Source organism: Astyanax mexicanus, chromosome 13 (assembly GCF_023375975.1).
Source record: "Astyanax mexicanus isolate ESR-SI-001 chromosome 13, AstMex3_surface, whole genome shotgun sequence".
Lineage (NCBI taxonomy): Eukaryota > Metazoa > Chordata > Actinopteri > Characiformes > Acestrorhamphidae > Astyanax > Astyanax mexicanus.
Window position 1 is genome coordinate 7577928 of NC_064420.1, and position 27290 is coordinate 7605217.

A 27290-nucleotide genomic window follows, 5' to 3' on the forward strand; every position below is an offset into this window, starting at 1 on the left:
AACTCAATACTGGGGCTTTATCAGGCATGGTGCCAATAAGCTATATGTCAGTAACTTAAAGTAGCTGAATGTGTTTATTAGAAGAGGCGTCCACAAACATTTAGACATACTTGGCATTATTCTACCAGAACTCTGGACCAGCAGTCAGAAACCAGAGCTTCAAGGGTAAGTAATATAAGTCAGAGTAATTCAGAAAGATCTTCAGACTAATATAATAACATACTTTTCTCCAAGTTCCTCAATGAAAACGGTCACTGGTCCATCATTAGGGCTGACGTCCTCAATACAGGCACTGTAGTATCGACCATTACCAGTCAACTGAACCTGAGAGAGAGAGAGAGTGATAGAGAGAGACAGAGAAAGAAAATTTTAGTGATTCACTTACAAACAGACTGATGGTCTATATGATTAACCCCACTGCCTTGTTTCTACAATCAATATGCATTTTATCAGCACCATTTATTTATATACCTGTGGGGTCCTCACCATTAAAGAACAAGGCCATCTCACACACACACACACACACACACACACACACACAGCACTGCAGTGACACTGACATAGTGGGTGTGTGTGAGTGTATGTCTGTTTTGCAGTGCTGCACTTCATTGGGGGGAAAACCTGACTGATTTTCTCCCAAATTTACACAGCCAATTACCCAACCCACTCATTAGGACCCCCCCCCCCCCCCACCCAATCCTTTGTATCAAGCAGCAAAATAGGATTAACTTTGCCTTATGTGACATTGCACATCCTTCCATGAGACAATTGTGCATGCACACATTGTTTCTGTGTGTTTCTGGGCTACACATTGCAGACAGACTACAGCAGAGGTGTCCAAACTACGGCCCGCGGGCCATTTGCGGCCCGTTTCCTTTTTTGGAGCGGCCCGCGAGGTATTTTAGAAATAGAATGAAAGTTGGCCCGCTGTTAAGCAGGTTTTTATAATGTGAGATTCAAAGTTTAAACGCTAGGTGTCAGAAACGGAACAAAGAGTCTAAAAGCAGCAAGAGTGAAGTTGAAGCGCATAAAAACGGGCCAAAGAGTCTAAAAGCGGAGAGGGTGCTCAGTTGTAGTGCAGAAAAACGGGCCAAAAAGTCTAAAAGCGGAGAGAGTGCTCAGTTGTAGCGCAGAAAAACGGGCCAAAGAGTCTAAAAGCAGAGAGAGTGCGCAGTTGTAGCGCAGAAAAACGGGCCAAAGAGTCTAAAAGCAGAGAGGGTGCGCAGTTTTAGCGCAAAAAAAAACAGGCCAAAGAGTCTAAAAGCGGAGAGGGTGCGCAGTTGTAGCGCAGAAAAAACAGACCAAAGAGTCTAAAAGCGGAGAGTGTGCAGTTGTAGAGCAGAAAAACGGGCCAAAGAGTCTAAAAGCGGAGAGGGTGCTCAGTTGTAGCGCAGAAAAACGGGCCAAAGAGTCTAAAAGTTGCCGTAATTAAGGAGTTTAATATTAAGAGACATCATGAAATGAAACACCAATTTGAAAAATCTTAGTTTACACAACACTGTCAAAGATAAAGATAGTAAGTCAAGTAAAATGGTGTGTAAATGAAAGTAATCAGAAAATGTATTATTTAAAGTGGTATATTTCATTATTTGTTTTATTACAGAGTGTGGCCCGTGACTTCAAATATATTTCTCCTTCTGGCCCCCAACAAAAAAAAGTTTGGACACCCCGGAATACAGAATGTTATAGAACTACAAAGTGCTTCTATATGGTAAAGTGGAGCAGATAAAATTGACCGACTGTGTTTAAATGTTATAGTTGTTATATAATATAAATGCAAGTTTCAAAAGACACTTTCCACACACCTGGCACTTATCTCCAACAGCATACTGCATCCCCGCAGCCATACAGAAGTCCCTCCTCTGCTGAGCTGAAGTAAAACAAAGTAAAGCATGTTTATATCAGACAAGAAAAAGCTGCCTCCACTTGTCTTGTTAGTTTTGTTTAGTTTCATAGTTCCACACAGCACTAGTGGCCCTGCAGTCCAAACTATACTCATCAGTATTTAACAGTGCTCAGCCTCTGGTTAGCTGCTTTTTTGAAGCATTTGAAGCATTAAAAAAAGTAAAATGCTTGTTTCATACTTATCCATAAATAATAAAAAAAGTGATTTAGGTTTGGATTCTCTTTTGAATATTCAGAAAGCATATGATGGAGTGTGTTACCTTTTTTAGACTTCATCCACACATCATACTCCACATTCCTGAAATGGCAAGGGTTCAGGGAGTCTTGGACTTTATTAGGCAGAAAGCCACGCCCACCTCCTCTGGTTTGGCCCCTCCCACGACCCTAATGCACAATCACTTGACAATCAGTGACAATACAAATCAGCAGAGATGCATGCACAGTTTACATCTGGTCAATTCAAAAATCATTACTGTATCTGGTTAAAACTAGGGGTGAAACGATTACTCAAGTAATTAAGAGGTACTCAATTTAAAAAATTGATCGGTTAATTTACTGTGCCTCGAGTAATCGTTTAATTATTTTTAAAACACAGAGCACAGAATTTAGCGTGGACCTTTAATGTGAAACAGCGCGCTAAGCATAATGTCACCTTTGCACAGGAAGCAGGTGGAAGAGGCGGAGGTTTTTGGAGCTGTGAGCAGGTAAATTTAACTTAAGGTACTTTAATTTTAATGAGATTAAATGTTATGTACCTTAATAACAGAACGATGCCGTGGAGTGCTGATTATTAGCAATACTAGAGGTGTCACGATTTTGATATTTTATCGAAATCGATCTAAATTATGTCATGGTCAAAAAGATGATAGACGATCCCTCCCTCTAAGCTACGCAAGCACCCGCGCACGCTACGCAAATGGCGCTGCACACTGTAGCCGACGCCGCGGACATTGTGACTGCTGAAAGAGAAGCCCTTTCTCCAGAGAATGTGGACATTCTCATCTCCTCAAAGAAAAAAACTTGTCTTTTTCAGGGACCGAGTCTTATTTTTCTTATGTTTAACTGTTATAGTTCAGTTTGTTAAGGCTCTAATTGTTCTATTATTTTGTACATAATACATTCCTGTATTTTTTATTATTTATTTTGTTATGTTGCACATTGCTGTTTTAATAGTGCACACTGCTGCTACCAAAAAAAGCCACTAGATGGCATTACATATATATCTTAATTAAATTATTTAAATTTGACCATTAGTGCCTGATGTGGTGTTTTACAGATCACTTGTATCACTTTGCATCACTTTTATCAAGCCCACCTTTTGAAATAAGATATTGTAAATTTGATGAATCAAACCAGTGACTCGCCATAGACTAATCTCAAACTGGCATAGGCCTCTCTGCTGTAAAAAAAAAAAAAAAAAAAAAAGAAAATCGAGAATTGAATCGTGACCCTAAAATAGGAAATAAAATCGAATCGAGGATTTAGAGAATCGTGACACCCCTAAGCAATACTGTCTAATGTGTGTGGTTAGTTTATTACAAAGGAGACATTATAAAGGCTTTATATAATCAGTAAACACAGAGCAGAGTGGAGTTTATAAATAAATACATGTTAAAGTTAGCTGAACTTACTGAACTTATTACTTACTGTATTGTCATTTAGCTAAGATGTACAACATAATCCAATGTTTGTGCATTTATTATTGATTAATGCCCTATATTTAATATTTACAAAAAATCCTAAGTTTAAATAATTTAACTTAATTTATTAAATTATTAATTATTAAATTATTACTTGTGGTACTTATGTCTATTTTGTGTTTGATTTATTTCTACATCTGCACATTTCATGTGAATTGTTCTGATATTTAAATAAGTAAATGTGTGTCCAAGCTGAGTGTGAACTGAGTGAGCGTCCCCCCAACTGAGCTTCACATGCACTTCTTTAAAATACCAAAAACGACACATTTACTTAAAAAAAATAAAATAAATAAAAACACTACATTTAAAGTAGTTATTCTATGGAATCTCAAAAGAATCCATTATAATATCTTTATATTTAAATATATAAAATGTAGAAATATAAACATGCAAGCTGATGTTGTATAGCGTGAGTGTGTGTGTATACCCTATAAGGTGGTCTGCTGTTCACACTGGCTGTCTTTCCGGTGGCTTCACTGGACCTGATAACAATACAAAATAAAACAAACACATGATTAATCACAAGCCCATTCTAATAAAGGTTGGGATGCTGTGTGAAATGTAAACACACTGCCTGGCCAAAATAAAAAAAAAAATAAATAAATAAATAAACATGTCACCACCTGGATTTAAGTAAGTAAATGTTGTGGGGTTGATGCTGCAGTTGGTCTGCAGGTTTAGGTTCAGCAACAGTATGTGCTGAAAGAATGAGGTCAGCTGACTACCAGAATATTCTGAATATAGACCAGGTTATTCCATCAACAGATTTTTTTTATCCCTGATGGCACTGCCATATTCCAAGATGACAATACCAGGATTCATGGTGCTGGAATTGTGAAAGAGTTCAGGGTTCAGGGAGCACATGGATTGAGAGAGTTCACCACGAAGTCCAGGCCATTTCTTAAACTGAATTTCTTAAAGCTGTTTGATTTATTTTCTTAATTCATTTTGTGAAAAAAAATCGTGAGTGTTATCACACACTCCCTCGAGTGTTCTATTGCTTTTATACAACAGTTTTTTCTTCTTTCACAAAGTGAATTAAGAAAATAAATCAAAGAATTTTAAGAAATTCAGTTTGAATATGCTTTAATATGGACTGTGCCTTCTGCCAAAAAGTAGTTCCACAACAACTGTAACAGAACTGAAACTTAACTACAAAAAGGTGTATGGTTCATACAGACTTACACCACGAAAGTTAGCTTGAAAGCAAAATTGGGAATAAGTGAAGATGGTAACGTTAGGAGCGTGAAATAACGCTAATACTCTCCTCTCCTGCTCTGTGGAGTCGTCTTCAGGTGAAAGCTGCGCATTTTTTGAGCATTTCTGCTTGTTTTGCTGGGTGGTGTGGGTTTTAGCTAGCCGGCTGGACTGTGGTTAGGTTAGCGTAGCTTGATTTTTAGCTCAGCATTAGCTTAGCTTAGCCTAGCCTGACTGGTTAGCGTTCTGGCTGTCAGACGGCAGTAACCGAGCGATTTTCTTTCCCTTTTTTCCACAAAAGACGAGCCAGCGTTGCGGGCTGCGTGCGAGCGTGCCGCAGCTGAGCGCTAGCCTGTGCTAAGCTAACGCTGCTGCGGGTGTCCTGTGTGTATACGCCGTTACTCGGCAACACGTCGGCAGAGTGATACAAGTTTAGTGTGAGAAGGCCATGATGTTATCACATATATATTAGCATGGTTAGAACACTTCTCAAACAATCAGATTGTGAGGTCGGAACTAACTGTTGTATAAAACCTCATTGAGAATGTTTGGGATGTGCTGGATGGAGAAGAGCTGCTTTGTGCAGTGGTCAGACTCTACCATCATCAATGCTGCTGCAAGATTTTGATATAAAATTAATGCAACACTGGATTAAATTAAATATTGTAACGCTGCAGAAGCTTATTGAAACAACGCCACAGTGTCTGCGTGACCAATCAAAGCTAAAAGCAGTTCAACGAAATACTAATGTGTGACTTTTTTTTTAGGCCAAGCAGTGTAAAAACATAATGCAATGATTGACAAATTTCATACACCCAATTTCGATTCACATTAGAACAGGGGTGTCCAAACTGGGGCCCGTGGGCCATTTGCGGCCCGTTTCCTTTTTTGGAGCGGCCCGCGAGGTATTTTAGAAATAGAATAAAAGCTGGCCCGCTGTTAAGCAGGTTTTTATAATGTGAGATTCAAAGTTTGGACGCTAGGTGTCAGAAACGGACCAAAGAGTCTAAAAGCGGAGAGGGTGCGCATTTCTAGTGCAAAAAAAAAACGGGCAAAAGAGTCTAAAAGCGCAGAGAGTGTGCATTTCTAGCTCAGAAAAACGGGCCAAAGAGTCTAAAAGCGGAGAGGGTGCACATTTCTAGGGCAGAAAAACAGGCCAAAGAGTCTAAAAGCGGAGAGAGTGCGCGTTTTTAGCGCAGAAAAACGGGCCAAAGAGTCTAAAAGTTGCCGTAATTAGGGAGTTTAATATTAAGAGGCATCATGAAATTAAACATCAATTTGAAAAATCTTAGTTTACACAACGATAAAAGATAAAGATAGTAAGTCAAGTAAAATGGTGTGTAAATGAAATAATCAGGAAAAAAGTATGATTTAAAGGGGTATATTTCATTATTTGTTTTATTACAGAGTGTGGCCCGTGACTTCAAATATATTTCTCCTTCTGGCCCCTGCTCTAAGGCCTTTTTAATGCTAAACTGGGGGCCAAAAGAAGGGGAGACATGAACTCACCAGAAGTTCTCTCCTTCATCCAGGTCAGACTCTTCACTCTCGTCTCTCACTTTCGTTCCTCTCATGTTTGATGCTAACATATTCCGGTCCACCCCACACACACGCTCATACAGCAGCTCATAGAGAATAGCTGAGAAAACACACAGACACACACAAATATAGCATTAAACAAAAACTAAAACAAACTAAAACTACCATGACACATTTTAGGCATTTGAGGCATTTTTGCTCCAGAGCTCCCCCTACAGTTAGGGAGTGTAACTGACTTTACTCTATCAGTCGCTGATAGGTGATGTAACCGTGAGGTTAATTTTGTGTTAAGCAAGCACCATGCTGAAGGTATTCTGTGGTCAGGCTTTCTGCAGTCAGCCAATAGCCTTATTTTTGTTTTCTTTTTCCTTCATAATTGTAGACAAATGTGCATTTGTCTGAGTTGCCATCTTTAAAAGTAGCTAATGCTAATGCTAGCATCACATTTACACATTTTTTTTGTTTAGTCAGGCTATAACACACATCTGGTGGCACTATAGCCTCACTTTACCCCTCCTGTCTTATCTCTTTAAATTCTTCCAAAAAACACGTGACTGAGGTGTTATAGTAATACTACAGGATTTTACACTAATAGGACTCAAGGTCACACAGCGTAATGCAGCTCCACCAAAGTTCCACAGTGCAGTTGTGGCATTCCAGCCTGAAGTTTTAAATATCGGGACAACAAAATGTCATGATACGTGAACCAAAGAAAAGGACTAAATCGGTTACACTGATTTCCATTATTTCCAGGGGCAACGTTGATTTTTAATCAAGTAATAATGACCACGATTGGTCTGAAAAGCCTGTCAAGCCAACTGTTAAATAGCCGCTTCACCATATCAAAATGAATTTGAATAAAGCTGCAAAATCCTCAACTCCAATTGTTCCTATATTTTTGTGTCGCTTGGTGCTTAATCACGTCTACAATCACTCACCTGCATTGGAAACAACTGGTTGCTTTTTTTACTTCTCACTCAGTTGGCTGGCAGTGTGATTGCACGGTTTCTGCTATTAAGCTATTAAGTACAAATCTCCACACTCAACATACTCACATTGACACATAGCAGCATTTTTGGCAAAGGAGGCTGGGTAAACACTGTCGTAATGATTCCCATTGAGGAAGCAGAGCTGTACCTGGAATGGGATGAGAAGAACCGAATGATAAGTTAATCACTTCACTGCAATCAATCCAGCTTATTAGTAATATATCTGAGTTCATATAACCTTATCAGGGTAGCCGTTCTCTGTGACATATACAGGTGGTTCCCCAGGATTCTGATAGATGATGAAGTCGTGCCTGAAGATGAAAAAAAAAATGAATATTTAATAACCTTACTACACTATTAACTATTAGTGTTTTAGTCAAGTGCAGATGATTGCACACCACAGCTCAAAGGCATTAATTGCTGTAGTGTATAGTACATTATCCTTATTTTAATGGCGTAACTATATTTTGGTACATTGCTGTTATAATCTGATTTATTCAGCATCCAGCATCAACACCGTACCTCATTCCACCCAAAAGGTATTGGACAGAGCGCAAAGCCACAGAACACATTTCTAATTCTCCACAGCCTCCATACTGGCAACAGGCATGGGGCCAACAGCTTCATGTTTGCTTATCTGCTCCCATTCTGTTGGCAGTACCTCTCTAAAGTTGCCACTGTGCCTAATTCTAAGCATGGACATAAAATATCCATTTGGCACTGAGACATGGACCAGTGTAACTGTTTTTTTTTTCTGAAGGATGAAGCTCCATCCAATACTTTAGACCAGGGGTGTCCAAACTTTTTTTGTTGGGGGACAAAAGACTCTGTAATAAAATAATGAAATATACCAATTTAAATAATACATTTTCCTGATTATTTCATTTACACACCATTTTACTTGACTTACCATTTTTCTTTATCTTTGACAGTGTTGTGTAAACTAAGAGTTTTTCAAATTGATGTTTAATTTCATGATGTCTCTTAAAATTAAACTCCTTAATTACGGCAACTTTTAGACTCTTTGGCCCATTTTTCTGCGCTAGAAATGCGCACCCTCTCCGCTTTTAGACTCTTTGCCTCGTTTTTCTGCGCTAGAAATGCGCACCCTCTCCGCTTTTAGACTCTTTGGCCGTTTTTCTGCGCTAGAAATGCGCACCCTCTCCGCTTTTAGACTCTTTGGCCGTTTTTCTGCGCTAGAAATGCGCACCCTCTCCGCTTTTAGACTCTTTGGCCGTTTTTCTGCGCTAGAAATGCGCACCCTCTCCGCTTTTAGACTCTTTGGCCCGTTTTTCTGCGCTAGAAATGCGCACCCTCTCCGCTTTTAGACTCTTTGCCTCGTTTTTCTGCGCTAGAAATGCGCACCCTCTCCGCTTTTAGACTCTTTGGCCGGTTTTCTGCGCTAGAAATGCGCACTCTCTCCGCTTTTAGACGTTCCTGACACCTAGCGTTCAAACTTTTAATCTCACATTAGTTTGGACACCCCTGCTTTAGAAATTCAGTTAAAGTGGCAGGACCAAAAACTAAACAAAAACTAAAGCTAACATCAGAACCTAATGCAATAAAATCCTCACAATAATGGTGCAACATACATCTAAATTCATAATTCAGAAGCTGGATAAGCAGCTAGCTATGTAGTGCATTTTATTTTTGTTAAGTTTAATTTAAATTAACAGAAATAAAGGATGTGAACTTATTTTCACCAAAATAAATATCATGGCAACAGAGGGGAACCAAAACTTTTGCACTACACACATTTACAGATAAACACAGCTAAAAACTACAAACAGCATTAAATTTAGTTCTGGACAGTAGAGCCATAAATGATACAGCAAAATATTTATTAATTTCAGTCGATTATATATAAATCCAGTAATGATATACACGGTATGAACTAGGGGTGTTACGTGATCTCGTGGCACGCAAGATTAAAATGTGATGATATTGCTCGTCAAGCTTAAACCTGTCTCGCGGGGGGAAGAAGGGAGAAAAAAAAAGGAGAAAGAGAAAAAAAAAAAAAAACGCAGGTGAGCTCCGCACGACAGTAGGTGAGCTCCGTGCGACAGTGCTCTTACTGTCCCAAGATTCACAGCCCTAGTAAATACTGTAAGTAAATCCTACACATGACTGTTTCATAGGCAGTTGTACTAATCCCTTATATTTGTTCTGTATTTAAAAAATGTTCTGTCTCTGTTTGCACTTCAAGCATAGACTTAATATGACTGGTCATGGTTATGCATAGTTAAATTACAAGAGATTTAGTAGAAAAAACACAAACCATAGTCTTAATATGACTTATGGTTATGGTTTGCACTTATTGTTTGCACTAGATAGGACACAGAAAAGTTTTCTTTTTCTTTTTTCATTCTTATTTCTATTTCTTATAGAATCAATGTATGAGAGAAACCAGTCTGTTAAGTTTGCGTTATATGATTTTGTCAAATAAAACTCTAGTTTTAAGCCATTTTTCACTTTTGACGTTTTCTTTAAGATTTGATTTTTAAATCTCGTCTCGTTCTCGTGAACCCAGTATTGTGTCTCGTCTCGTCTCGTCTCGTGATATTAGTGTCTCGTCACACCCCTGGTATAAACTCACTGCCTGTGATGTGCACTATTACACACTGGCACTGCCAGGCTACTACAGTCTAGAGTGTTCTGTCCTTTGTGCTCAGCTTGAATGCAGTGAACTGACAGAAGCTTCCTGTAATGAACATCAGTCACTAACAGATGCTGTAAATACTGTATCTCTTTTACAACACTATTTATTTAGGTTTTTTTTTTTTTTTTGTTACCAATTAATTATAGCTGCGTCTTTGCGTCTTTGCTCACAACAATACAATTTAATTTGATACCATTTAAAGCCATCTATATAATAATACAATAAAAAAGCATAATAATGCAGTTAGACCATTTTAAAGAACAATAAACTCTTGATAATTAAAAATATTCAAAATATAATGAAACCAAAACATGTTTTTAAATATAGACATCTCACTTTTTTCATGTTTTAATTTTTAAATTAAAACATGTTTTTTATGCATTATCTTGACAGATTTAACTTTATCTCTACTATACAGTAATATTCTTACTTATAAAGGACCGCCAGGGCACTTATCTCCACCTGCCCAACCCAACTCTAAAAGAGAAAGAAAAGAAAACAGAGAACACAGTGAAAAGAAGACAAACACATACAGTTAATTATTTAATACTCTTATTAATAAACACTACATGAAACACCACTGAAAAATACCCCACTAAATGAACAAGGCAGTTCTGAATCAAAAGCAGAACCAGCAGGTGCTGTTTGCACTGCTTGAGTTTTTTTTTTTACCTGTGGATCCTGGAGCCTCTGCAGGTATTCATCAAAATCCCCTTCAATAAACTGTTACACACAGAACACACAGTGAGACAGGCTTTAAAATCACACAACACATTTCACTGAGACAGAGCTGACCCGATTCTGGTGCAGGAGGACCCCCTTGTCCCTCTACATTTCAGCAGTTTCCTGCTGATCAACACACTACCTTTAAAAAGCTAAACTATGGGAATTAGTTTTTGCTCTTTAGCTAGTATTTAAAACCACTTTTACTCCACTGCAGTAAATACAAATCAGGCTTTGCACACCCCCTCATGGACATCTGTACATGTGCATACATTTAGGACAGGGGTGTCTAAACTACGACCCGCGGGCCATTTGCGGCCCGTTTCCTTTTTTTGGAGCGGCCCGCGAGGTATTTTAGAAATAGAATGAAAGTTAGCCCACTGTTAAGCAGGTTTTTATAATGTGAGATTCAAAGTTTGAACCCTAGGTGTCAGAAACAAGGCAAAAGAGTCTAAAAGCGGAGAGGGTGCGCACTTATAGCGCAAAAAAACTGAGCAAAGAGTCTCAAAGTGGAGAGGGTGCGCATTCCTAGCGCAGAAAAGCGGGCCAAAGAGTCCAAAAGCGGAGAGTGTGTGCATTTCTAGCACAGAAAAACAGGGCAAAGAGTCTAAAAGCGGAGAGGGTGCGCACTTATAGCGCAAAAAAACTGAGCAAAGAGTCTCAAAGTGGAGAGGGTGCGCATTTCTAGCGCAGAAAAGCGGACCAAAGAGTCTAAAAGCGGAGAGAGTGCGCATTTCTAGCGTAGAAAAACGGGCCAAAGAGTCTAAAAGTTGCCGTAATTAAGGAAAAAGACAGTTAGTCAAGTAAAATGGTCTGTAAATGAAATAATCAGGGAAAAAGTATTATTTAAAGTGGTATATTTCATTATTTGTTTTATTACAGAGTGTAGCCAATGGCTTCAAATATATTTCTCCTTCTGGCCCCCAACAAAAAAAGTTTGGACACCCCTGATTTAGGATCTAAATTCAAATAAACCTGAGGAGTTTTCAGAATGGTTTACTAGGTAACTTGTTCAATACGTGTTATTTGCTATATAGTGTATTGACTAGGGAATGACTAAACACTCTTAGGACTTCTGATACACCACCACCGCACTGTATACATTGGAAGGTTATTTTAAGTGCCCTGTTTGTATGACTTTAGGGATGTTCAAATATTCAGTGCTTAATAAATATTTTTGAAGTGTAGTTTCATATTCTTTGAAAAGCAAGGCAAACATTTAATTAATACTATTTGTAAAAAATGAAAAAAAAAAAAAAACTATGCTCAGTGTTTGGCCATCAGCCATGTTTCATTTAGTTTAGTTTCTGCCAAATTAACTTGAGTGAGTCTATATGATACCACAGTTGGTTCCGACCCTGCAACGTGATTGGCTGAGAGGCATTTTATGAGTGACCTTATTTGCCGGAAATGCACTGTAACCGAAGCTCTCCATGTATTACTTCGCCACATACAGGTAACCTAGCAACGATGCAGCGCTTACAAACCAAATGCGATGTCATTAAACACTACTGGGGGGGGCTGGATCCCATAGACACAGTGCAGAAACACCATGTCTCCAATAGGCAAGGCAGGCAAAGACACAAAAGAGTCAAATAAACAAATAAATAAGCCCAGTAATTCGAAAATACACATTATTAGACACATTTTTAGCCACCAATATCAGATTAAGAGTTGTTATTATTAAAATAAAAGCCTAAGTGTACATATTTTCCAGTTAATATGGGGTATTTGAAGCTAAAAGTAGGGTGGACTTAATTCCGTAGGGGGGAATTAAAAAATGAGAACTGGATGTTAATCTTTACAGATTTCTCTCCTGCGGCCTCGTGCCTACGACCGCAGCACAGCAGCACGTTATAGCACCCCCTCTCATGTATTATTGCTTAAGTAATATTACAGATTTAACATAAATATGAGGTTATCCAAACTTACATCGAATTTTACCAGATTTCTGTACTACTGCGATCAACATGATTATGAAACTGATTTTACATAGTCTGCTAAAACATTGTTAATTAGCTCATTAGGTGAATCAGGGGTGTCGGTACCTACATGTGTAGGACAGAGGGTCCTCCAGAACCAGTCTGGGAACATATACCCAAAAAGACACATTACAGCATATATAGAATACGCACCGATTCGTACAACTCCCGGTTCTGTCTGAGGTATTTTACACACTCTGCTCGGACCCTGGTGTGCAGACCCTGGCAGTGCAGCACCTGAAAACCAAACCAGATGATCAGAGACAGGAAGCTAGAGAGATTTATTAACCCATACACAATACAATGACTAAAGGAAAATATGAACAATAATTAGTTTTGAACCAACAGATGCATTCAGAAGCTCCTCTAAACCCTGTGCGTTTTCAAATAAACTTCTCCAGCAGGTTTAGCTAAAATGTGCATCCCAAATGGGAATGAAGCTATTGGCACCATGCCTAATTCTAAGGGTGGGCCTAAGGCAGGGGTGTCCAAGAGTCTAAAAGCGGAGAGGGTGCGCATTTCTAGCGCAGAAAAACAGGGCAAAAGAGTCTAAAAGCGGAGAGGGTGCGCATTTCTAGCACAGAAAAAGAGGGCAAAAGAGTCTAAAAGCGGAGAGGGTGCGCATTTCTAGCGCAGCAAAACTGGGCAAAAGAGTCTAAAAGCGGAGAGGGTGCGCATTTCTAGGGCAGAAAAACAGGGCAAAAGAGTCTAAAGCGGAGAGGGTGCGCATTTCTAGCACCGAAAAACAGGGCAAAAGAGTCTAAAAGCGGAAAGGGTGCGCATTTCTAGCACAGAAAAACAGGGCAAAAGAGTCTAAAAGCGGAGAGGGTGCGCATTTCTAGGGCAGAAAAACAGGGCAAAAGAGTCTAAAAGCGGAAAGGGTGCGCATTTCTAGAAAAACAGGGCAAAAGAGTCTAAAAGCGGAGAAAGTGGGCATTTCTAGCGCAGAAAAACGGGCCACAGAGTCTAAAAGCGGAGAGGGTGCGCATTTCTAGTGCAGCAAAACTGGGCAAAAGAGTCTAAAAGCGGAGAGGGCGCGCATTTCTAACGCAGAAAAACGGGCCAAAGAGTCTGAAAGCGGAGAGGGTGCGCATTTCTAGCGCAGAAAAGCAGGGCAAAGAGTCTAAAAGCGGAGAAAGTGCACATTTCTAGCGCAGAAAAACGGGCCAAAGAGTCTAAAAGCGGAGAGGGTGCGCATTTCTAGCGCAGAAAAGCAGGGCAAAGAGTCTAAAAGCGGAGAAAGTGCACATTTCTAGCGCAGAAAAACGGGCCAAAGAGTCTAAAAGCGGAGAGGGTGCACATTTCTAGCGCAGAAAAACGGGACAAAAAGTCTAAAAGTTGCCGTAATTAAGGAGTTTAATATTAAGAGACATCATGAAATTAAACATCAATTTGAAAAATCTTAGTTTACACAACACTGTCAAAGATAAACATAGTATGTCAAGTAAAATGGTGTGTAAATGAAATAATCAGGAAAATGTATTATTTAAAGTGGTATATTTCATTACTTCATTTATTACAGAGTCTGTGGCCCGTGACTTCAAATATATTTCTCCTTCTGGCCCCCAACAATACCCCCACAGATGTTTTGGGGATTAATGAGTATGGGTGGAACTAGGTGTGTGCCATATCATATCGTACGTGATAATATCGCCAACATTTTGGAATATCATGAACAATATTATACCCTGAAATATAGTACCATATCACACACCCCTAATTACCACATCATGGTAGTACTTTTTTTTTTTGCTGTTTTATCAAAAAAAAAAAAAGATTTTTTTTTTTTTTTTTTTTAAATCACACTTACCTCATTTCCCATTATCCATCTACTAGATACAGATTATATCTGTGCAGTATCATTTATTTTACTATAGTCCTGGATATATGGAGATATATTTGGAGTGCATTATTAGTATTCTCAGTTAAAATCTCAGTTAGGGGTGTGCCAAATCATAGCATATGCATTAATACAATTAAATTTATCATTTTGTTTCAGTAGTGTATTCTTCAAATATTTTATTTTTTAAACTCAGTCTTTTGTCATATCGTCAGGAGTATCGTTATTGTGAAAATAACATGAAGTATCATGATATTATTTTAGGGCCATATCGCACACCCCTACGGGGAACGATCTCTCAATGTTGCGACATATAATTCTGAGCATATTGTATCGGTACTTGCAGTCAAATATCAATAACTGTTTTAAACATGTGGCTCTAAACTCTCTAATACTCGTCCCCCAATTTAACTTAAAGTTACTGCTTTATTACTCGATGTGGTGGCATTAATCTAATGAACAGGGTAAACCTGCGCTGAAGAATACTGGTTGATAATCTCTCTCTGTGAAACTAACACCAATAAATCCTGGTAAATTTCTGGTATTTACGTATCTTAATATCATGATACGTTGCCCATGATAACAATAATTTCGTAGTAAGAGACGCCCTATGATTCACAGTTACTCCAACAAAAGCCGGATAAACTCTTTAATACCTTTATTCAGAGTTCAGAAGAAACTGTAGGGAGTAGGCATCCCAAAACTTGGTCCATATTATGCTTCCCACACAGTTTCTACATTAAAAACATTAAACTAAGCATCATTAAGTAATACTAACACTGTAATTTAGGGTGACTATAATTATTATGTATAAATCTGTGGCCTCAGCACTGAAACTGTTAAGTGCTATTATAACTCTCCCTGGTTAAAATAAAAGGTGCCACAACCTGAATAACGGGTTTTCTACCATCAGAAACTTCCTTAAGTCCATTTTTATCTCTTCAGTCTTGCACTTCTTTTGCATCTACATTCTAAACATATCATTTTATTTTAACTACACTAAAAAACTACCATAAACCTCATACAATGACCCAAAGATATGAACCTAAGGTGGCAAGAAAATAATTTCACTGCTTTTGATAAACAGTAAACAACTCAGCAAGCAAAGTTAACAAAGCTACACTACAGAGACAAAAGTATTCGGACACCTGCTCATTTACAGTTTCTTACAAAATCAAAGGTTATTATGAAGTTTATTATGTTTTTGGAGTAACTGTCTCTACTGTTCAAGGAAGTCTTTCTACTAGAGTTTGGTGGATTTTAGAGAGGATTAATGTTTACTCAGTGAAGAGTGTTTGTAAGGTCAGCTCCCCAAACGAACCCCTTTCAAACTCCTCTTCAAAAGGCACCCCTAAAACTCACCCCCAAAACAGCACAAAGATTTGTATCACAATCTAAATTTGTGTAATTCTCAAATTATAATAAGTTACTCAAATGAGTGTTGCTCTGTTATAGTAAAATATACCAGGCCTGTCTGAAATGCTTAAAATAAGATGTAGAAAATTTTGATATTTGACCATAATTTAATCAAAAGTTTACATTAAAAATAAAAGTTTAAATAAAATTAAAAACCTTGCAAGTTCTATATTGTTCTTGGTAAACAAGACAAAGTGTCTGAGCTGGCCTGAGGACCTTTATTATGAAGCTCACAATAGCGGTTTAGCCACAATGGATAATGGCTATGTGAAGATGCTAACAGTATTCTAAGCTAAATGAATCTCTGTATTTTGATAACCGAACAATGCTATTTTTGATAGTTAATTTATTTTATTAGTTCAGGGTTAAAATTTGTTCACATCTTAAGTATTGGTGTAATTTATTATTCAGAAGGGGTATAAGAGAAGAGGTTGAGCTGGAGAGAGAGGAAATATGGAGAGGACTCAAATGAACTGACCTGACCAGGACTAGTCTCGTCAAGAGTATTAATTGTGTATGTGCCTTAGGAGTAATAAAAAAATATTTTTTTTGAAAAAAAAAAAACATTTTTCAATAATTTGTTTCAGTAGGTCATAGAAGGTCGAAAAACAATTTAGAACAAGTGAATTGTTTTCGTTATTACATTACAACATGAAATCCATTGTTGACGTACTGTTTTGCATACTTTATTGAGGACAGGATTTACTGATGGAATATATCTGGTCAATATCCTTTAGTAAAAACTCATAATTCAATAAATATACACAGATATACACATACTCCAGACATTTCTAAAAGGTTACATTGTTCTGCAGATAGATAGTTGTGTTTCTGGAGTGCATTTGATTATTAGAGCTGGTTAAATCATGTTTATTTAGTTGTAAGACTAGTTTCTGTTCCATTTTCAGTCTCTGCTGCTCCAGCTCCGCTGTGCACGCGGCTACCGTAATACACGGTTTATTCGCGCACAAAGGTTTTTGGTGCGGAAAGCGCGTCTTACATGCTTATTTTTTACTTCTAATTCACCAACAATGTCAAGTTTAAGAGATTTAAAGGCTAGTGAACCCTGGTTGGGTTGGTGGGACGGCTGGAAGCGGGCGACGGAAAATGTCCCTTATTTTAAATCCAAAACTTGACAGGTTGGGCTGAGTAAAACGGTGTTCTGTATTTTTTTTTTATTTAAATCGTAACGCACAGGTCTTAACACTCAAATAATAATAACAGTAAGGTCAGAGTGAGTAATACACAAAAATAAAGAGCAAATTGCCGCAAGAAACACATGAAAACAAACAAAAAGTGTAAACAGGCGCATGCGCGGTCCCGTAAGTAGCGCATAACGATAGGTAGCACATCTCGACACAACACCGGTTATGGTGAGCTAGATAGTTCAGTGACTCCAGGTTCAGGTTTGCGTTCATTTTCTTTCTGACCTAACGTTAGTTATTCAGGGTGAGATATGTTAGCTTAGATATGTTATCTTACTAAACCGGATCAGCGGCTCCTCCCGGGCCTGAGCGGAGGGCTAGAACTGAGTTTAGAGCCGGTTAAACCCGGACTAACCTGTTCCGCCACGGCTCTGAACAGACAGGACCCGTCTTTAGCGATCCTCCGCCGGTACAGCCCGTTCGCCTTCAGGTGCTCATCCATGAGCTTCTCCTCCTGGTACCTGTCGGCGCCACGCTGCGCGCCCGCAGCTCCCGCTGCCATGTTTAACTCCTCACAGACACGCGCTGCCCCGCGCCCTGAACTATTTACATCCTACAGAGCAGCGCAGGGACTTTTCTCAACACAGCACCAAACCCCTACTTAACACTGTACTGTGCTTTATTTAACTCGGCTAAACACAATCTCTAGTTTACTCCCAGCGCTCGGATTTAGCTCCAGACAGGAGAAACAGCCGAAACACTGAACTTTCTCCCCAATAAACCGTCCTCTGTGTATAACAGCCCCGCGCTGCACCGCACCACTGATCCAAACATGGAAACAGAACCACAGCGCTCTCACTTTAGCAGGCGGTTTCACTTCATCTGCACTGCCACAGCTGCTTTAAAGCGAGACTACGCACTTCCCAGCTCCCCGTTTATATCAGATAATCACCCCTAAACGCTAGACGGAGCCCGCGAGTGCTCAATGCATGGGGGTGAATGGAGCTAAATTGCTAAAAATGCTATTTAAAAATAGTAACGAACAGCTGGTCATCTTTTTGCTGTATATTTAAACTTTCCACACCAAATGAGTTTTAAGCAGTAAAGATGCTGCATTACTGCTATTGTGAACTGATTGGTGAGATGACAGCGTTTTAGGGCCACTCTTAAACAGAATTAAAACAGTTCACTGCAAGAATAAAGTCATAATATAACAAGATTAAAGTCACAATATTACGAGATTAATGTCACAATATTACAACAATAAAGTCGTAATATTACGAGATTAAAGTCGTAATATTAAGAGAATATAGTCGTAGAATTTTGAGGGAAATGTAGTTGTAACAGCGTGGGCTGCAGTTAAGAGTGGAGCACTGAGTAAAAGGAGCATTTTATGCTCATGACCAAGGCTGATCACCATCAGTTATCTACATTCCTAGCCTACTACTGCTTATTAATTCTCTAGGGTTACAGTTAGATTATACAGTGTCCAGATACAGTATCCGAGCCTTCTGCGCAGTTCTGCATGGAGATTTTCCCTGCCTTTTAGTTTGGGTTTTGTGACCAGGAAAATAAATACAGTAAATTCCAGTCATGAATACAGGAAATAACCCTTTACTGATGGAGGATGACTGTCTGTGAGTTATAAACTATGTCAAGATCAAATATACTTCGAAGCATGAGTTATGATCAAAGTTTTGATCTCCACAACATGGAATTGTGTTTATTAGTATTCATTAAATAAACATAACTCATATAAAACATTCCGAATATTTACCAGCAGATAGTCTACATTACAAAGCACCCCTATAACTGTACACCCAACCATGAAATACTTTTAGTATTATACATTCAATCAGCCTTGTGACATGTTTCTTGAGAAGGAAACTGTGATTTGACAATATGCATATTTTCAGGCTATTTTATCATTATTTTATTATTTTATGTTTCCATCATTATATACCTGTGAATGGTGACCATATGGAAAGCTTAAAGACCTTGGCCCCGCCGGTATCACTAAAATATGCACAAAAACAGTGTCTGTGTTTATACTGTTTATGTATGTTTCTGAGCTCATAAATCTGCATTATAGTTTTGATTTGATTTGTAATGATGTATCAGAAAATAGTAAGTTAAGATGATTTAATTTACATTTAATTTGCATATAAATTAGTTGTGTGAACAGGATAACTGTTTTTAGAGTAATTGGAATAAATGATCAAATTAATCCAAATTATAATATAAACTGCTCATACAAATAAACATCTTAAAACAATGTAATATTATTATTTTAGGCCAGCTATTTTAATTCATATAGTGTTGTAGACTTAAAGCAGCTCTATATGATCAATTCATAGACAACTGTTACACACTGCATTATATCATTTTTACGTTATTTTTATTTCCTCATTTTTAAAGTCGTATAATTGTATATTTATTAAATTGTACTTATTTATGTTATATTTTTGTTGAAAATAAGGAATTGAAAAATACAATTCCACATTGTAGAGATAATAACTTTGACATACTTTTCATGCTTCACAGTTATATTTGATCTTGATATAGTTTATAACACACAGACAGTCTGGGCAAAATCTGGACACTGTATTATCTAACTGTAAGACTAGAGCATTAATAATCAGCAGGTCATAAATGTTTATAACTGATGTTGATCAGCCCTGTAACAGATAATAAGCGTTCCTTCCGTGCTCAAGACTTTAATCTTGTAATATTAAGACTTTATTCTCGTTATAGTTGGGAATTGAACTGTTTTTTATTTTTTTAAGAGTGGCCCTAAAACGCCGTCGTTTGGAGTTTAAAATCTTTAAAACATTTGTTCTGTGCTGAAGGAATTTGTATTATTTACAGTATTAAAGGGGTTCAACATTTATAAACTATGATTAATTGCTCTATATAAATCTATTTGTTTTGGACTCACTCGGGCGCGCGCTCTGCTGGTGTACAAACCCGGAAGAGATCCTAATGTGGCTAATGTGGTAATTCTCCTCTATAGAGTTTCTGTGGCCTTCCTGTAGCAGGTTTCACTTCGACTACACTGTTTTATTTCCCACCCAACTTCAGACAGATCCCGCCGCCAAACTCAGCAATTAGCTACTGCCTGTAAGTGTCACAATCTTAGCCAATCAAATGGCTATAGGCGCATACTACTTGCCAATCCCAGTGCAGATGGGCGGGGCGTGTCACAATACAGGTGGAATAAAACTAACCCTTGGTTGACAGGACCCGGCGCGCGGGACGCTGGGAAACTGAATGGAAAGTGTTGTTGGAAGCAAAGCAAAGGTTGGCAAGGCTGAGGAAAACGAAACTACACACCCCAGTAAGCAAAGGTTAATAAATTAACTCAGTTATAAAACACACTTGATCTTTCTGTTTCGTTTTTTTTTTTTTTTTTAAGAAAGTGTAAATATAATTTTATTTACATTCCACTACAGCATAAGCATAGCTTCTGTGCTACCATAATTATAAAAAGTACATAGCTTTCTTTAGTATTAAATACAGTTAAATATGGCTTTAAAAAGAGGCAGTTCTACTGATTCAGAAAACTTTACAGAATAGATTATTTGTCAATCAGTGCCCTGTCTTATGTTATAATAGATAGGTGTAAGTGAAACCTATCAGGACAAATGTAAAGCACTACTATATTTGTAAGACAAAAAACTCCCAACTATGAAGCATGGTGGAAGGAGCATCATGGTCTGGAACTGCTTTCCTACTTCACAATGTTGGTTTGACACTGGTGCCAATAATGACGCACCCTGTTACGCTGGAACTGTTGGCCCTTCAGCAAGGACCTTAAACCTGTCTGCTCCAGGGGTGCTGTAGCATGGCCAAGCCTGCACTCTTACCCTGGCTTTCTAAGCTGGGAAGTGCAAACACATAATGCTGTTGTACTGCATAAAGTATAAAAGATAAAAAAGAAGTATAAATTACTTTAGAACATGTGTCAATAAGAGAAGTTCTTGTTAAGCCCAGAAGTGGCAGGCCAAGAAAAATATCAGAAAGGCAGAGAAGAAGAATGGTGAGAACAGAACAAACAAAAAGAGGTGCCTGAGGTATGCAAAAGCAAAAGCACACCTCAGGCGACTCTGTTTGTGGCGTGCTTGCAGAAATGGCTTCTTTCGCATCACTCTCCCATACAGCTTCTCCTTGTGCAAAGTGTGCTGTATTGTTGACCGATGCACAGTGACACCATCTGCAGCAAGATGATGCTGCAGCTCTTTGGAGGTGGTCTGTGGATTGTCCTTGACTGTTCTCACCATTCTTCTTCTCTGCCTTTCTGATATTTTTCTTGGCCTGACACTTCTGGGCTTAACAAAAACTTTTTGTATCCTTTCCCTGAACAACTATGTTGGACAACCTTTGTTTTTAGATCATTTGAGACTTGTTTTGATGAGCCCATTATGCCACTCTTCAGAGGAGATTTAACTTGCAATTGGCCACCTTAAATACCTTTTCTCATGATTGGATATACCTGGCTATGAAGTTCAAAGCTCAATGAGGTTACCAAACCAATTTTGTGCTTCAGTAAGTCAGTAAAAAGTAGTTAGGACTATTTAAATCAATAAAATGCTAAGGGTGCCCGTACTTTTGCACCGGTCAAATTTTGGTTTCATGCATATTGCCCATTTTCTGTTAGTACAATAAACCTCATTTGAATCCTGAAATATTACTGTGTCCATCAGTTATTCGATATATCAAACTGAAATGGCTGTTGCAAACACCCAAATATTTAGAACTAAAACTTTGCCCAAACTTTTTCATATGACTGTATACTTCAGTGGTTTACAGCAAGCACCAGCATTTTATTATCAACATGAACATACATCATTTTAAATATACATATAATTAAAGTCCTAAATCATTCGTAATTCATAATCTCTCAACCTGTATAAATGTTTAAATTTTACGCAGTGTTAACTCTTACTGTGCTGATCCACAGTTACTGACGCCTTCACTGGTAAGATCCTCAGAGGACCAACAAACCCATGAGAGAAATACGGTAAAACTCTCTCAGTAAATGTGTGTTTTATGGTGCGCAGGTGTGTGTTGGTTAGAAGATCAGTGAAGGTCACTTTGCCCTTGCCCCAGTTCAACTGCACTCTGACCTTCTGCAGCTTCTCTTTAGGGGTGAGAGAGTGAACAGGCTGCCCCGGGCAGTGTGTCCAGTATTTATCCTTGGCGTTCCAGTAGCTCAGACTCCAGACCGAATCACTGAAGGAATCTCCCTTTCTTCTTACAGATTCTGGTATTAAACCCAGTTCCCATCTACCACAGTCTCCAACCTGCACGTCCCAGCAGTGTGTTCCTGAGGTAAAACCCTCAGAACCCAGAATACACACATATTTATCAAATCTCTCTGGATTATCAGGAACCGATGATGTCTGGTTTGTTTTTTCTACAGCAGTGAGGTCATCAGACAGGTGGAGACGTGGGTGGGCAGTGTTGGGGTCCAGAGTTACAGGGGCTGAGGAGCAAAAACAGAAAAAAAAGTTTTTCTTACATTTTTGTAAATGGTTTCTCTATACAGACATGGTTTTATTAGTAAAACTGATTTAGAAAAAATGCAAAAAACACAGATCTACGGTTCAGTGCAACACTAAAAGAGATTTTTACCTCTTTTACCTAAATGAATACCTCAACGAATACAGTAACATCTCCCGTACAACAATATAAACCCAGCGTTTTATGTATTAAATCTGTTTTTTGTTTTTTTATCCTTATCTGTCTAACAAAGTAAATATACACAGTATGCTTCTAATAATCAGAATATCGTAGTAAAGTTTGGCAACACAGTTTTTACACTAAAGTGAGAACTGCATAGTCTTAGCATTAGCAGAGGCTAAATGCGTGTGGCTAGTTATCAAGCTAAGTAGATAGATTTAAGCAGATGTTGTATTTGATTTGCAGATGTAATCAATCGGCTCACTAACTGTATGTAGTTCTTTATTAGCACAATTGACTAGATATCTGGCAAACTATAGAAGCTAAGAGCTTATTTTCTAGTTCTTTATTAGCATAATTTACCAGATATCTGGCAAACTATAGAAGCTAAGAGCTTATTTTCTAGTTCTTTATTAGCATAATTCACCAGATATCTGGCAAACTATAGAAGCTAAGAGCTTATTTTCTAGTTCTTTATTAGCATAATTCACCAGATATCTGGCTAACTATAGAAGCTAAGAGCTTATTTTGTCCTGTGACTGTAGCTAGCTAACATTTCCAGATTCAAAAATTCTGACAAGAAAGTTCTGCACAAAATATTCTAGGACTAAATCAGAAACTGGCTAGATGTCTCAGTAGCACTAACACAACCTGTGCACAGTTTTGAATGGAAATATTAGCTTGATTGGCTAGAATCCCTTCTAGGATTAGCTTGACTAGCTAGTATTGCTAACCCAGCTAACCCATTCCTCCAGTAGTAAGTTAAGTTTATCCATTTTAACTTCCAGCTCTCAATTTCAGTTTTTTAGTTCTCAGTCCCCTCATGTTTTGTCCTAAATGCCCTTGTGTTTCGGGGGTTGAGTGTTTTGCAGTGTGCTTTGCTAAACCTGTAAATAAAACAACACTCACAGCTAAACACTGTAGCCATAGCAAATGAATAGCCATACGGCTAATTGGATTCCACTGGTTTTCAAGTAATCAATGGCTGAGGCTACTGGTTACAAATACACCAATTATTAGGTTAATTATCACTCACCAGAATTTACACTCTGACAGAATTACATGTTATTTTAACCAGCAAATCAATAAAACCAGCATGAAACTAAATCTGAATGACCAACCGTTCAGGCCAGTGTTCACTCTGGTTCAGTTTAAAATTAAATAAAAATCAAAACAGTGATTAAAAAGGCTAAACTTAACATTTACGATAATGTATTCAGCATTTATTTAGATTATTTTTAGTGAGGACTTTTAGCAGTGTGAGTTGTTGAGTAGTTTAATGTTGAACTAGCCCATAACACACTCTTTGGCCTCCAGAGGAGGGTCATTTCAACCCCTTTACTTCAGATCCAAGAAAACCAACTTACTGTACTGGACCATCTCCTGCATCTTCTCCCATACTCTGAACTTCAGATTGGAAAGGTGTTTGGCTACATTGATCAGAGCTCCCGAAATCTTCTCTGGACGCTCTAATGGGCGCTGAATTCTGTGTGAAATATTTCAAAATAAAAGCCTGTTACTAATTTACCTAAATATTAATATTTCATTCTATTTATTGCCTTAAGTCAGTAATTCTGTTGTTTCTGTCAAATCAATATTTCTACTACTGTTCTCATTACTACATCATTAACACACTATCCTTATTCACCTTAATTTTATTGTAAAACATTGATATTTACCATCAGTCCAATATTCTGAAGATTTAAATGCAATCATTATTTTAACAGTATAAAAAATTGGAGGTCTGACATGAACTTACTGCTTCTCTGTATTCTTGAAGTTCTGAGAGGAGAAATAAACAGAAGAATACATGAGGAGTTGTTTCAGGAGCCTTTCAGATTAAATTAAGAAATTAAGTCCCGCCCAGACTGCTCAAACACTTATGACCATATGAGCGAGACAGAGACAGATGATAAAGTGACTCTTACCTGTAAGAACTGAATGTCCTCAGTTTCCATCTCCTTCTCTGCCTTTCTGATTGTGTCTGAAAGAGATGAGATTTCTCCATTCATCTCCTCAATCCTCCTCCTCATCATCTGACTCTTCTGCTCCTCCTCCTCCTTCAGTGCCGCTACCTTCGCTGCTTCTTCATCTCTGAGAAACTGGTGGAGCTTCTCAAACTCCTGCTTTATCTGCCTCTCTGTGTCCTGGGCCTGTGTCTGAAATGAGAGACAATTAGAAAACACAAACTTTAACAGAATTACCAAAATTACGACCTACAGAAGAAGTGCACACTCATTACTAACGTGACCTTAGTGACATGGCTGACAGTTCTAGATGACCAGATAATCACCTTAATGTGGGCTGCTGTTTGGTCATATTCTCGTTTAGCTTCCTCTACGAGCTTCAGGTTCAGCTGGAGAGGCTCCAAAGCGATCTGGAGTATATCCTGGAATAAAACCACAGATAACCACAGATGTTTGATTACTTTAACCATTAAAAGGTGTTGTAGCCCTCACAGCATGTTAACATCTCGCATTGTTACGCAATAGATCCAAGTATTTTATATGTGTATATTTTTTTCTTTTTTCTTTTCCCTCTCTGCCAGAATTTGACTTTCTATTTGAATACATGTGTGTTCCCTCCAAATCCAAATGAGTCCTTTTATTTCTGTTCACAAATAAGGGTTAATCTACAATTACAGTATGTATAGGAATCACCAGCGCAAGCATTCACATCCATACGGCTGCACCTGCACTCTGAGTGGTGTCAGATTTCAGCACTACTCTGCTTTTTTTTTTATCTTTTGTATTGTTTTAAGGCTGAGGACAGCCGGCCTCAGCTTCCTGTTATATTAATCTGAAAGTTCAAACCATCTAGAAAAGTGTTTCACACTTCAAATTTTGTTCCATTTGTTCTGGACAGTGGTTTAGTGGTTTGCAGCCCGTTTCACTCCTGCTAGTTTGATTCAGACCAAAATGAGTCCAAAGGTCCGGACCAAACATGATAGGTGTGAAAGCAGCCTTATAGTGTAAAATGTATCCAGATTCTATCCAGTAGCAAAATGCATGTTAGTGCCTGTTGTAAACAGGGTTAGCACACTCTTAGCACACTGAATGCAGCAAGTGTAGATAATATTACAGCACTTCTTTTTATTTTATAGGTCAGTTAAGGTAAACCAACAGAGCAATTATTATTCTGGATTAATGATTCACATATATGATCTGACCTTTGTCTTGAAACCACACACCCTGACAGACTTCACCTTTACCAGACATATCAGCTTCATATGATTCTCATCTCATCATTCTAGATCAGGGGTGTCCAAACTATGGAGAAATTTTAGAAATAGAATGAAAGTTGGCCTGCTATTAAGCAGGTGTTTATAATATGAGATTCAAAGTTTGAACGCTAGGTGTCAGAGACGGACCAACGAGTCTAAAAGCAGAGAGAGTGCGCGTTTCTAGCGCAGAAAACGGGCCAAAGAGTCTAAAAGCGGAGAGGGTGCACGTTTCTAGTGCAGAAAAACTGGCCAAAGAGTCTAAAAGCGGACAGGGTGCGCAGTTGTAGCACAAAAAAACGGGCCAAAGAGTCTAAAAACGGAGAGGGTGCGCAGCTTTAGTGCAGAAAAAGGGCAAAAGAGTCTAAAAGTTGCCGTAATTAAGGAGTTTAATATTAAGAGACATCATGAAATGAAACATCAATTTGAAAAATCTTAGTTTACACAACACTGTCAAAGATAGTAAGTCAAGTAAAATGGTGTGTAAATGAAAGTAATCAGGAAAATGTATTATTTAAAGTGGTATATTTCATTATTTGTTTTATTACAGAGTCTTTGGCCCGTGACTTCAAATATATTTCTCCTTCTGGCCCCCAGTTTGGACACCCCTGTTCTAGATCTTACCTTACAGATCCTTACTGTTACTGTAACTTACCTTACAGTCAGCTGCAGCTTCATCTACTGGACAGCAGTCGTGATTTTTGTGTTTCTTTGAGTCTTGACACATAAAACACACCAGCTGCTGATCATCCAAACAGAAAAGTGTGAGTTTCTCATGGTGCAGACAGCAGACCCCGTCAGACCCTGCTGAAGATATTTGAGCCCTGCTCTCCAGAAGCACCTCACACGCTTTACTCAGAGGCAGGTTACGGAGAGGTATATGTTTCGTGGATCCTTTTCCACAAACTGGACACTCTTGAGACCCCTTGTTCTCCCAGAACTGCTGCAGACAGGTTCTACACACACTGTGGGAACACAGCAGAACCACCGGATCCCTGAAGATGTCACAGCACACAGGACACGAGAGCTCTTCTTCTGAAAAAGGGTGTTTAGCTGCCATTTCCTCCAGTCTGTGGTCAGAGTGACAGTATGAGATGCACTTCCTCAAACAGGAGAGGGATCATAGCGGAGGAGGAGGAGGGGCTTTGCTAAAGGCGAGGTCAGTGTCAATGTTCCTCTGTAAAGGTAGGTGTGGCTGCAGGTTTTCATTCAAAACAACCAGCAGCTCACCTGATTCCACTGGATTAATAGGTTGATCAAAATAAAGAATAGTTTAGACTGATTAACAGATTA

At 38.5% G+C, this 27290-nt stretch overlaps 2 protein-coding genes across 2 annotated transcripts in view; both read right to left on the minus strand.

Moving 5' to 3' along the window:
• Positions 1-17969, minus strand: part of otud4 (OTU deubiquitinase 4) — a 32235-nt gene extending 14266 nt beyond the window's left edge. The window contains exons 1-11 of the mRNA XM_049463050.1: positions 17511-17969; positions 12848-12931; positions 10662-10712; positions 10420-10466; positions 7569-7641; positions 7397-7478; positions 6312-6441; positions 4033-4087; positions 2166-2289; positions 1806-1870; positions 224-324 (exon numbers count right to left, since the gene is read on the minus strand). Of these exons, the coding sequence (XP_049319007.1) occupies positions 224-324; positions 1806-1870; positions 2166-2289; positions 4033-4087; positions 6312-6441; positions 7397-7478; positions 7569-7641; positions 10420-10466; positions 10662-10712; positions 12848-12931; positions 17511-17657 (959 nt within the window). The 5' untranslated portion in view covers positions 17658-17969. The remainder of the gene's footprint in view (positions 1-223; positions 325-1805; positions 1871-2165; positions 2290-4032; positions 4088-6311; positions 6442-7396; positions 7479-7568; positions 7642-10419; positions 10467-10661; positions 10713-12847; positions 12932-17510) is intronic.
• Positions 17970-21897: 3928 nt separating this feature from the next.
• LOC103022395 (E3 ubiquitin-protein ligase TRIM35) lies at positions 21898-27109 on the minus strand. The gene is made up of 6 exons (XM_007235691.4): positions 26653-27109; positions 25071-25166; positions 24706-24936; positions 24537-24559; positions 24145-24263; positions 21898-22580 (listed from the first exon to the last, which is right to left on the minus strand). Exons 1-6 carry the CDS (start codon positions 27055-27057, stop codon positions 22030-22032), a joined length of 1425 nt encoding a protein of 474 aa, XP_007235753.3. The 5' UTR covers positions 27058-27109; the 3' UTR covers positions 21898-22029.
• Between the last annotated feature and the right edge of the window lie 181 nt (positions 27110-27290).

Coding starts and splice junctions, on each gene's coding strand:
- LOC103022395 (XM_007235691.4), bottom strand. CDS start 27,057: ATGGCAGCTAAACACCCTTTTTCAGAAGAAGAGCTCTCGTGTCCTGTG. Junction 25,167..26,652: donor AAGCTGCAGCTGACTGTAAG/GTAAGTTACAGT, acceptor GTTTTATTCCAG/GATATACTCCAGATCGCTTT. Junction 24,264..24,536: donor TTCAAGAATACAGAGAAGCA/GTAAGTTCATGT, acceptor TATTTCACACAG/AATTCAGCGCCCATTAGAGC.